Source organism: Manis javanica, chromosome 10, assembly GCF_040802235.1.
Source record: "Manis javanica isolate MJ-LG chromosome 10, MJ_LKY, whole genome shotgun sequence".
NCBI lineage: Eukaryota > Metazoa > Chordata > Mammalia > Pholidota > Manidae > Manis > Manis javanica.
In genome coordinates, this window is record NC_133165.1 from 114,382,675 (window position 1) to 114,395,335 (window position 12,661).

At 50.7% G+C, this 12,661-nt stretch overlaps 1 protein-coding gene across 4 annotated transcripts in view; it reads left to right on the top strand.

The window, feature by feature from the left end:
* PARVB (parvin beta) overlaps window positions 1-12,661 on the top strand; it is a 103,089-nt gene that overhangs the window by 10,317 nt on the left and 80,111 nt on the right. Inside the window, exon 1 of one of the 4 annotated variants that reach the window (XM_037006811.2) lies at window positions 12,020-12,155. The exons of 1 other annotated variant lie outside the window; for it this stretch is intronic. In XM_037006811.2, coding sequence (XP_036862706.1) covers window positions 12,149-12,155 — 7 coding nt within the window. In that variant the 5' untranslated portion in view covers window positions 12,020-12,148. Of the gene's footprint in view, window positions 1-12,019; window positions 12,221-12,661 lie in introns of those variants that run through there. 2 more of the 4 variants (XM_073214000.1, XM_037006807.2) reach the window with 2 other exon arrangements.

Consider the following 12,661-nt stretch of genomic DNA (forward strand, 5'->3'; position numbering starts at 1 on the left):
GTACTCATTACAGGCAACAGTGCGATGACTGGAAATCCCTGTGCTTGGCAAAGTCGGCTCCCAGAATACACACTGTGCCACACCATTTCTGTGAGGTTCTCCAATGAACCACACTGAGCTTTGGTGGTTGCCTCTGGGGTGGGGAGTCGGGGTTTGGCTGGAGAACAGCAGGAGGGGATTTTCTGTTATTATGAAAGTGCCCTTGCTCTTGATAAGGGTTTGAGATACACGGTCACGTGCATTTGTCAAAACTCACTGGATGGGCACTTAAGAAGGTGCATGACATGGCACACAGATTTTAACTTAAAAGAAAGGACTATAAATAAATACTGAATTCTGTTAGTGATACTGAAACTTAGGGGTAAAGATATCCTTATGTGCAAACTACTTTGAAATGCATAAAAAATGAGATGCTGTGGTAGGCCAGTTAATGGCCCCCCAAGATGTCCACATCCTAGATTCTGGGACCTGTGACTGTGTCACCTTACGTGGTAAAAGGTGTGTGACCTAGTTAAGGGTGTGGAGATAGGGAGACTGTCCTGGATTATCCAGGTGGACACAAGGGTCCTTCTAAGAGGGAGGCCGGAGGGTCAGTTTAAAAGAGAGACGTGCCAAAGGAAACAGGATGGAGTGGTTTGGAGCTGTAAGCCAAGGAAAGTGGGCTCCTCTAGAGGCTGGAAAAACAAAGGAACAGATTCTCCCTTGCCCTACAGAAGGAACACAGCCCTGTTGACACCTTGATGTTAGCCTGTGAAACCCATTTTGGACTTCTGACCTCCAGAACTGTAAGATGATAAATTTGTTGTTTTTAAGGCACTAAATCGGTGGTAATTTGTTACAGCAGGCAGCACTAGTAAACAAACACAGATGGATTGCTGGACAGATCGAGGGGTGCATAGATTCATAATGGAACAATGACAGAAAAAGGTTAGTGGTGGATGCCTGGCAGTGGGTGTGCAGGTGTTCACTGTCAAGGTTGTTACATGTTACTGTATGTTATGAAAATTTTAATAATAAAATATTGGGGGAAATGCCTGAGCCAGCCACATAATCAGCCCCCAGAGACATTTGCCATCATTGTCATCGTGTGCCCTCATCATCATTCCCACTTGGCCCGTCAGTCAGGGAAGAGGTGCAGGAGAGAAGACCGAGGTATGGGCTGGTGATAAATGGACATAATAGCATAGAATGAGACCATAATGACATATGAGGACAGTTGCTTCCATTTAAGAAAACTTAAGAGACAAGAACCGAAGTGAAGGGACGGAGCTCAGGATAGGTGCTCGCCCCTCAGGTCAGTTGTAATTTCTGCCTGTCACCTGATCAGGTCCAGGCTGCAAGCATTTGCAGAGATGGGATGGGAAGCCAGGCTGCCCGGGAGCTGTGCTGTCACCTTCAGACGTCCCGCCCTGCTGCCGGCTTCTGAGCATGTCTGCACTCTGTTAGAGGAGGACAGTGTTTTAGTTAAGTCTATCTAGAAAACATATTATTAGTATAATGAGATTTTAATCATCGGAAATTTTGTTGGTGCAGCACACAGGATTTCAGCCTTATTGTGTGCAGCTGGGCTTTGCTCCTTATTTTATTTTTTGCTTGGGTCCCATTGCAAGGACACATTCTTACAATTACTATTTAGTTTTTCTTTCTTAGAGTCCTGCTTTTAGGCTGCTCTTAAGTTCCCTGTTTGGAAGATCTTTTGGAAAAAAAGAATATCTTTTTTTGTGAGCACTTAGCTGGCTTGATCAGAACCAGAGTGCGAAGGAGATTTATGTTTGTTTAAGATGTACAATAACACTCTCTGCTCATTATTCCTAATTGCCACCCAGTGGAAGCAGCCCAAACGTCCATCAGCAGATGAGCGATAAATACAATATGGCCTCCCCCTACAAAGGAATATTATTCAGCAGTCAAAAGGAACCAAGTACCGCTACATGCTACAGCATGGGCCCACCTTAAAAACGTGATGCTCTGTGCAAGAAGCCAGACACAAAAGGCCACATATTGTGTGATTCCATTGACGTGAAAGGTGCAGAATGGGTTGATCCACAGACACAGAAGATAGATCAGTGGTTGCCAGCGGCTGGGGGAGGAGGGATGGAGAGTGACTTTCTGGGGTAATGAGCCCGTTCCTTGATTGATTGTGGTGATGGTTACACAACCTGTGAATATACAAACAAAGCACAGAATTGCACACTTAAAATAAGAATGTGAATTCTTATTCTGATAAAGCAGTTAAAAAAAATAGTATGTGTCTAACCTGGAGCCTGCTGTCAATCAGTATCCATGCATTTTTCCAAGGTGGCGTCCTGAACCTGGGGGTGAGGTTGGGGGACTGGGGCTTGATGAGGTTGTCCAGTCTGCCCCCTCTTTGTCTGCCATCGTGCAGTGATGGCTGCTGTCCCATATGAAGCTGGTGCTGCCCGGAGGCTGGGCACAGATGGTCTTACCCCATTCCTCCTATGATGCTTTTGAGGCAGGTCTTCATACTCGCGAGAAGGGGGACCCCCAGAAAGTGGGTGCATTTTTGCTTGACCCGTCCGCTTACAAGGGAGACTTTGATCAGGGTCTTAAGGGACCAGCAATCAGTCAGAAACTTCTGAGCGGAGACCGTGGCTGCTAAACTTGTATTTTGACCTTGACCCATGGGTAAGAAATACAATTTACAAAGAAACATCAGTTCACTCATACATATTTCTCCATATCCGTAAATATATATGCAACTTAAAAGTTTCATGAAATAGTGTCCTTCCGTAAGCGAAGCACATTGACCTTTTCTATCCAATTCTATTTCATTTCATTACTAAGCTGATTTTATGACCCAGTGGGTCAACGTGATAGTTTGGAAGAGTTGCAGGGAGGGAAAATGCACGGGTGGGTGCTCAGGAGCCCAGGTCCTTTGGGGGAATATTACCATTGGGCCTGGTGTCTAATGTTCCAGCCTGGCTTTTCTGTTGTTCACTGTTACTTATGAATCAGTGTTTACAGGCATGCGGTCATTCTCCAGCATGCTTGAGCTCCCCCGAGACCAGGTACCAGGCTGGGGGCAGGAGACCCGTGGAGCGGCCCTGCTGTACATGCTGGCCCGGCCCCCGTGGAGCTGATGGGCTGGGGCGACCTCCCTGGAGGCTCCCTCACTCCTGCTGTCCACTGCCTGTGCCCCACTGCACGATCTTGGCCCCTTGCTGAAAGGCAGTTTACCGTTGGGGTGTGGGTTTATTTCTGGGCTCTATGCCTTTCCTGGGCCAGCACCACACTATCTTGATTACTGCAGCTTCGTGGTGAATTTCTCTCATGTTGACCTGCTTTTTCAAGATTATTTTGACTCTTCTGGGTCCCTGGAGATTCCACATGAATTTCAGGGTGGGTTTTCCTGCTTCTGTAAAAGCTGCCGTTGGGATTTTCATGGGGGTTGTACTGAGTCTGAAGATCGCTTCGGGTAGTGCCATCATTTTACCAGTGCTAAGCCTCCCGGTCGTGAACACGGAGTCTTCCCGTCGATTTGGGTGCCTCTTCTGTAATTCCCTTTCGAGTGTCCTGTAGTTTTCAGTGTACGAGGCTTTTGCCTGCTTGGCTAGACCTCTCCCTGGGTAGTTTACCCGTTTGGATGCTCTTGTAAGTGCAGTTGTTCCCAGTGTGCCTGGTGTTACCCACATGTGAGGCCCGGGCAGCACCTGGTTCCTGCACTGCCAGGCCCCCTCTGCTGCCCGCTTGCCTGGTTCTTGCCACTTTTCCTTGCTGGCGTCTCACCCTTGGGGTTGGAAGTCAATGACAACTAGTGGGAAGGTCACGCTCCTGGCTGGACTGGGCTGATGGCGGTGGGGGCCTGACCGCTGGAGGGAGATGGGCTCATGGTCCCGAGGTGAACAGAGTCGGCTCTGCAGGGGCCACCTGCCAAGTCTGATAGAGGTCGGTCTGGGCCCAAAGGACAGGCAGTTGACAATCACTGAGCCAAGAGGCAGGCTGTCTTGATCATGTCACCTGTGTTTGCAGCACCTCCTGCATACACCTGATTAAAGAGGTACAGAGGGGTGCTTGTTGCTCCGGTAGCATCAGCTGGAGTGGTGTGCTAGCCATGGACGGTCCTGCAGAATCCCAGGCAAGACCCTGTGGTGTTGGCACCAACTTATTTTGTTCACCGGTTCAGGGCTGCCTGGAGGGTGTGGCTGGGGACTTGGAGGCTGAGACAAGAGTTGTTGACCGGAGCCTCCGGGCCCTTATCAGTGGGGTGGGATCAGCACCTGATCTCTGATGGCTTTGAGGATTAAGGGAGGTCTGCACAGGGGGGCTGAGCACAGGGCAGCAGGGGGGTGGCACCGGAGGGCTGTTGTCTCCCATCTGCTGTGAATACTTCCTGAGCCAGCACCGAGCAGGGTGGGCGCTGCTGGGACCCTGTAACTCCAGGGGGGAAATACATTCCCAGCCCAGGGAAAATAAACCTTTGAAGCCGAAATCAGAGTGGAAGAGACCCATTCATTGCTTGCAAGCAGTCGCCTACTCCTGCTGCCCCGCATCTCTCGCCAAGGCCCCACCGACCTCTCTGGTCCGGGTGTGTGCGCACCCTCCACCCCGCTTGTAATACCTGTTGAGGTGGAGATGGACTAAGGCCGGTGAGAGATTCTGGAAATATTGCGGTTTTACCCACAGACCCCATTTCGCAGGTGAGGAACCTCTGGATGGAGAGCGGAGAGGAGAGGGTCCACCCTGGGCCCCACGGCGCCAACATGGGGGAGCTGGTTTCCATGTCAAGTCTGTTCCCAGCCACTAGGCTGCGCTCTGACTTGCCACCCTGCGTGGGTCACAGTCTCCCCTAGCCTCAGTTTCCTCATCTGTAAAATGGACAAGAGGAGGCCTGCCCTGCCTCCCTGAAGCTCGTGGAGAGGATTCACTCCGGATAAGACCTCAGAGGCACAGTGAGGTGCAGGAGGTATTCAGGGCCCCCCAGGTGACCCCAGGACACAGGCTTAAGGACACAGCTGTGAGGGGCGGGGGGCCGGCGAGTGCTTCCCTCCAGCCACCCTCTGCTGTAAGGACTACGTGAAAGTGGAGGGAGTCATTCACCCGCTCCATCGTTTCTTCAACAGGCATCCGCTGGGCAGGACCTGGGAGCAGCCTGGAATGTTCCAGTGCCAACCCTGCCCAGTGAGGAAGCAGAGCCCAGGGATGAGGGGGCTAAAAGCCTGTGCTGGGTGTGGGCCCCGGCCTGGGGCCAGGGAGCACCCACTCCCCTGCAGACTGGTTCTTGAGCTCCGAGCTGGAGGATGAGTTGGACTTGGGGGAAGGGTTGGGTGTAAGTGGAGGGAACAACATGTGCGAAGACCTAGAGGCTGAGAGGCGGGTGGGGAGGAAGACCTGTGAGTTCTGTCCTCCTAAATTCGTGTGTTGCAGTTACAACTCCAGTCCCTCAGTGTGGCCTTATTTGGAGACGGGCTCTTTATAGCAGTGATCGAGTTAGAGTTCAGCCATTGAGGTGGCCCTGAGCTAACGTGAACGGTGTCCTTGTAAAGGGGAAATCAGGCCACAGGCGCACACAGAGGGACGATGACATGAGGATGGGGAGAGGGGTCAGTGTCCGCTCCCCCCAGAGAAGGGCTCAGGGGACACCAGCGCTCGGACACCCTGCCCTTGGACCACAGCCTCCTGACCGTGGGAGAGCAAATTCCTGTTGCTTAAGCCGCCCATTTGTAGTCCTTTGTTAGGGCAGCCACAGAACACAGCTGGAATGCTGAGGCCCTGTGGGGAGTGGCCTGTGGGGCGTGTGAGGTGAGGTGGCGGGCCACACAGAGGTGGTCCCAGTCCCCTCTTTGGTCGTGACCACTGGTGGCAGAGGCCATATCATCCTCTCTGGTCAAGGGTCAGCACCAGGGCCAGTCATGAGCCACAGGAAGCCTGCTTCTTGCCTGGCCTCCTCTTTCAAGGCGTGTTTATTTTTAAGAGGGAGCCTGGTGAAATAGGATGGAGCGACCCAGCTTTGCTGCAGCACGGCAGGAGGGAGGCAGTTCTGTCAACTGGGGGCAGCGTTCAGTGCTAGGATCCCCGGGGCAGAGTGTGGCCCTGGCCATGGGGGCCCATCTCCCAGGGGCCCTTCCCACCCCTGAGACGCCTGTGAGCAGCCACTGCTGAGAACCCAACAAGCAAAAAGCAACCAAAAAATCCCAGCACCAGGATAAATGCCGAAGCGTGGGGGCCTTGCATTTGAACGGGGTGGATTATCGGGAATCCTCTTTACCTCTGTGTGGAGGGACGGTCTGAGCTCTGAGCGGAGTGGCGTTGTCAGGTCAGTTTAGGTGGCCAGTGACGGAGACCCAGCTTGCGTTATTTCAAGCAGAAAAGGTCTGTCAAGGGTAAGCACACCTTGGGAAAGCAGAGGAAGTGGGCCTTGAGGAGGCTGACCCAGGGATTTTGCACTGGTGTGACCCTGTCCTGCGTGTGTGGCACCCGTCCCTGCAGCATCCCGGGGGTGGGGGCTGGAGAGCCTGCACCCGCACTGAGTCAGCCCCAGGAAGGTGGGTGATTGAGGTCAGGTCACACGTGCAGCCGACCTGGGGCGGCAAGTTGTGCTTAAAATCCGATGGCTCCGACACCATGGCCTCCAGGCTGCGTGGCCAGGGCAGCCGGGCTGCAGTCCGTGCTGCCTGACTCCATGGCTGTACTCTGGACTGGGCCTCCGTTCAAGAGAAACGAAATGAAAACTGAGCCTGATTTTGCAGATGAGGAAATTGAGGCCCCGGGAGGAGGCGGGAAGTCAGGTCTCTTGTCGAGTGGTCTCGCGGAAGCCCCCTGCAGACTTGTGAGCACCGCGTATGTTGGTGTCCAAATGAGCAGCGTCCCCTGTGCGCGTGATCAGCAGGCAGCCAGCAGGGGGCTCTCTCTCCAGCCTTTCTCAAGTCAGGCACCAGACTAGAATGGAAGGTCCATTCTCAAGGTTAGCTTCGGTCTGATTAAATTTCGGTGCTGTTCATACATTTTAGCTGGTATGAAAATACCCAAGCAAAACTGTGAGCAGGGGACACAAGCGCACGCGGCATTTGGAGGTCGATTTGATTTCTGCGGCAGCAAAAGATGCTTGGAGGTGGGTACCTATGGCTGGGGTGGCCCCATCGAGTGGTTTGTGTTTTCCTCAGTATTGAAGTGATTAGATTTTAGGCATGATTTCTGAGCATATTGCAGGGAACTTTATGAGCTGCAGTAGTCCTGTTAAAGGCGGGAGACCCGCCCAGGACGAGGGCTCAGCATCCAGGACACGAAGTGAGTGGATTTAGTACCAAAGCAGTCCAGCCTGGGACCCAGCCTCTGCTCACCTCTGGCAGGAACTGGATCTCGATGCTCCCGCCCTCATCAAGCCCCATGCCTGCTTCTGCTTTAGCCTCGATATTGTGGGCATACAAGGCCTCTGGGAGTGTGTCTGTCCTGGACTCACCCAAATTCCTTCCTCTGATTCCCAGTCGTCATATACATATACAGCTTTGACTGTAAAGGGTTAGATGGTAAAGATTTCAGTCTCTGTGGCAACTACTCAACTCTGCCCTCGGAGGCAAACAGCCATAAAAAATACAAAATGGAGGGCTGTGGCTGTGTTCCAATAAAGCTTTATTTACAAAAGCAGGCGAGGGACCACATTTGGCCCCTGAGGTTTTCCAACCCCCAATCTAGGGCATAGGTTCTATGCACTATGTTTGAGATAGTGATTTTAATTCTTTTTGCATCATCTTAAACTTATTGGAAAAGAAATCCCCCACCCCCCAAAAAAGATGTTCTGTACCTCTTAAGACTTTCTATGCTGTGGATGGGCGGGGAGACACAAAACTTGGGTCACTTCAAGCTGGTGACCTTGAGCTGGGTTCAGCCCTATTCCCTTCTCTGAACGAGTATTGATGGCAACCCCTTTCTTACCAATACCAGGATTGTTTTAAGAATTAAATGTGTTCACGTGGGAGAAAAGGCCTCATGAACCGTCAAGTGTCATCTAAGGAAGCACACATTCATCATCAGGTGTGTGGAGGAGAAAATTGGGCAAATAAGTAGAAATGGAAGCCAAAGCCAGGGCCGGGCTGGATACTTACTTCCACCTGTGCCGTGCACACACTCCTGTCAGGTGTGCGGTGTCTGGCTTTTGTCTAAACTGTGGAATGAAGTCCCAGGTGGCCCGTGGCTCTCCGTCGATGCTGCTGACTTCCAAGGGGTGGGGAAGCATAGATCTCCTGTGACACTTTAGCCAGGCAGCCATAAAAGCCTTCCTGCCAGTTAGTGGAAAAGGTCTCATTTGACAGCTGCCATGTAATCAAAGACATGTGCTTCACGGCTGCAAATTCCCATCTGCAGAATATATATAATTCTCATGAGGTGAGAGGCAGAGGCCGGAAGAGCTGTTACATTGCTGGGGCTGTTTATAGGCACTGGGGGGATTAATACAAAGCACAGAATGTTCTGCAGCCAAGCTGTAGCCGCTGATAGCGCGTGACTCCACCCCTGGGCATTTGGCTACTGAGGAAGCCCTGGGGGCCCAGCCTTGACATCGCCGGGTGAGTGGTTCTGTGTCTCAGGGGTTATGTGAGCAGGCAATGGTCCCGACGCAAGGCTGTGGAGTATCCGACTTAGCTGCGCAGGGAGATGGGGAAGCAGCCACCCTATCTAAGGAGCCCTTTGTATAGTTGGTGCTGCATTTAATAAATGAAGGTCATGCCAGGAAGCACTGACGCATGTGAATATTGTGCAGCAGACCAAGAAGGGGCTGTGAAAGGAAGCAGGTGAAGGTTGTATGGGGTGACTGTATCCCCAAGAGAGGTGGTCACGTCCTAACCCCCAGGGCCCATGCATGTGAACTTAACTGGAAATCATGTCTTTGCAGATGTGATTTAATGTAAGTCCCATGAGGTCCTGTGGGGTGGGTGCCTGGCCCCGCGTGATGGGGGCCCTTACAAGGGGACGAGGACAGTCAGACCTGGAGACAGGCCACCTGAAGGTGGAGGCAGTTAAAGGACTTCAGTGGGAAGTGCCACGTGAAGGTTGTACCACCCGGAGGTGGTGCGAACGCCACCCAAGCAGGAGCTGGCCTCGTGTACGTGGTGGCGTGGCAGCCCAGGAAGTCCAAGGACTGCCCCCCACTTTCCCTTCCTGACCCTGAGGGTGTTGAAAGAAATCTGTGTCCCTGCTGTCACCCTAATCCAAAGTCCCCCACCCCTTGAAAATATTAAAACCTTGTGTTACAAATTCTGTCAATCATGGAAAAGTCAGCAGTCTTTTTCCATAAAGGCCCATAGAGTAAATATTTTAGACTTATGAGTCTTCTGGTCTCTGGGAGCAACTTTAGCTGTCATGGCGTGAAAGAGCCATGGACATACAGAAACATAGGTGCAGCTGTGTGCCGATAAAACCTTATTTACAAAAAGCGGTGGTGGGCCAGATGTGGGCTCGGGATGCACCTTGTCAATCCCCAGTTTGACCCCCCAACACGCACATTTGTCTAACACATTCTACTTTCTAGAATGTTCTCAGAGAGATGGCTGTTTAAAGTTTCTGCTGTTGCCACCTATGCCTTTTGCAGTGATCTATTGACGTGAGTGTCAGAGCAGAACATGAACAGTGTAGACAAGCAGTCAGGATCTTTCCCGTGAGAGGACTGTGGCGGGCCTGGCGTCCGGGAGGTGCCAGTGGGTCTGTCCTGTACCTGCTGCTTCCTCTTTCCTGGGCTTGTGGTCCTTAGTGACACGGCTACGCCATACACAGCAGCCAGAGGTGGGAGCAACCCAAGTGTCCGTGGAGCATAAACAAGGTGTGCTCCATATGCACAGTGGAATAGCATTCAGCCTTAAAAAGGAAGGAAATTCTGACGCATCCCACAACACGTCCAAAACTTGGGACATGATAGTAAGTCACAAAAGGACGAATCCTGTGTGATTCCACTCAGATGAGGTCCCTGGAGGAGTCAAATTCACAGAGACAGAAAGTAGAAGGGTGGGTGCCCGGGCTGGGGAGGGGGATGGGGACGGGGTTCCAGTTTGGGAAGATGAAAAAGGCCTGGAGATGGATGGTGGCACTGGTTGCACAGCAGTGTGACGTTGAGTTGAACACTTAAAAATAGTTAAAATAGTAAATTTTATGTTATGTATATTTTACCACAATTTAATAAATGAAAAAAAAATTCAGTGTCTGGGCTGCACGTGGACTACTGTGGCTGAGTTTTGACCTCGAGGCAGGGGGGCAAGGGGCAAAGCGCACAGACTTTGGGGCTGGGTTGCCCAGCTTCCAGTTCTGCCTGCCGCCTTCCCTGCGTCCTGAGTCTGATGGGGCAAATTAACCCCCCCTCTGTGCCCTGGCTTTCCCAGTCTGATGTGGGGGTAACATCAGGTTGTGAGCATGACTGTTAAATGCCCAGAAGTGGCCCCTGGATGTGCTCAGACAGGTAGGTGGGTGAGACCTGGCGGTGGAGTCCTGGCTGGGTGGGGGCTAATGCTGAGCGTTTCTCCTCGTCTCATTTTTATTCTGTGCTTGTCTCAACCTTGGTTTGAAGCTTGCCATTTCATTTGTAGGACAATTAAACACATTTAAGAGTAAATTCAATTAGGGGATTTGGGATCACTAGCTAAGTAAATTATTTTTTTGAAAAAATGTAATGTACCAAGCATAGTGTCATGCTCAATAAATATTTGTTAGAACCAGGGATCATTATATGAGCCAATCAGATCATATATAATGGGATTATTTGGTTCTAAAACTTTGGTTCTAAAACTAATGAGTCGACCATCAAGTGGCACTGGCTGCCAAAAAATAATCTGCATGCTTGTAGAAAACCCGAAGATGAGAGAAGAGGCTCGTGCTGGATTTCAGCCAAGAACACGGCCCCCAGAGAGCTGGCACGCTGCGTCCCAGGAGGTGTCCAGGGGGGCGTTTGTGACCATGGTCCAAAGCCTGAATTTACTGGCAGTCTGAGCAGACCTGTCTCAGGGTTGCACCTGCCTTAGCCAAACTCAGGAGACCAGTGGATAGAAGCGGAATGCCCGCTTTGGGGTTGATGGTGTGTCTGCTGTGCAGCTGGGACCCTGTGCCTCAGCCCGCAGCACCAGGGGCAGTGTGGGGGTGGCTCGGAGTGGGGGGATCCGTTCTGCCTTCTCCTAGTTTCTGATGGTTCCTGCAGTGGTGCCCTCGGCTTGGAGATACATCTCTGCTCTGTTGTCACGTGGTCTTCTCTCTGTGTTTCTATTTCCAAAGTCCTCTCTTCCTATAAGGTGGGCCCGCCCTAGTCCTGTGCGACCTCATCTTAACTCGATCACATCTGCAAAGGCCCTATCTTCAAAGAAGGTCCCATTCACAGGTGCCAGGTAGATGTCAATTTTGGGGGGACACTATTCAACCTACAGCGCCCTGCACTTAGTAAGTGCCTAGATCTGTTAGTTACTATTATTGCTATTGTTATTGCTTTCATTGCTGGGGGAGTGATGGAGATAAGTGGTAAGCACAGCGTTGATCATATTTTTTCTTGATTCCGCACACTCCATGGTTCATTCTGAAGTCTGTTCTTGGTTTCAGAGCGAGGAGAGAGAGGGACTAATTGTTTTATCTCTTTTCATTTGAAAAAAAAACCTGAGAAGCTTGTGTGCACACACAAAGCCCACAGCTTACAAATTGATAAACTCTTCTAGGTTAACTTCTGCCTTATAATTTCATTCTATACATTTTTTCAGCCATAAGATAAACAGCAGTTTCTTCCAGCATACAATCCTCTAGTATAAACACCACTCCCTGTCAGCCTTGGGAACTTTAATGAATTTTAATAGTGTCCCATTTTTGTTCTTAAGGTGGGAAGAGAGATAGCCATTGCCACAAAAATGTGGGTGTTGGGTGTAAATTCAAAATATCTCATACTTGGTGTCGATCAGATTGGCTGAAAATAAAAGGTGTTGTACATCTCTTCCTTTAAAAAGTCTTCCTTAGCTTGTTTGACAGGTGCAGAAGGTGTGTCATTAAATAGATGCAGACAGCTGTCACTTGGTTTTAAATAACCTTGTCATTCTGCTGGCATGTTTGCTAAGCATCACAGAGGGGTAGATGGGAGAGTCCCAGGTCGGATTTCTGTCTTCTGCTATGTTTTCTCTCCTTGTCATCAGAAGAAACCTTTTTGCTTATGTTCTGAGAAGGTGGAAAGGATTCACAAATGAAAGGTGGCTCTTGAACGAACGTTTTATGGCTGATTGTCACGGGGGCATTCTTACCTCCAACCTCTGGGGCGAGAGGAACTGCTTTCAATAGGAAACTTCTCAACATTTGAGCAGGAGAAACTTGGGCTGAGGCAGAAGTGTAAGACATTGGTGGTGGGAAAGGTGGTTGAAGCTGGAACCTTTCGAGGGTCCAAATCCTGGTGTTCCGACTGTAGCACGAAGACACCTAGTGGGACTTAACTGGGTGAATGGCATCTGGGAACACACTTATATGAGACATCAGCACCTAGACGAAAGTTGGAATAAACTCTGAGCACAGACCAAAGGGATGGAGTTTGATGTTGCTCACGAGGACAGGTAGTGGTGGAATTGTCTGCTAGGGTAAGGTGCTCAGTGTACTTTGTTTCTTCTTAAATGTAGTTCATTCTCATTGTTTGCAGTAGTTATTTCTATAAATTCAACACCAACACTGAATTAGCAGACACTGAACTGCTGCTCCATTCTTTAAC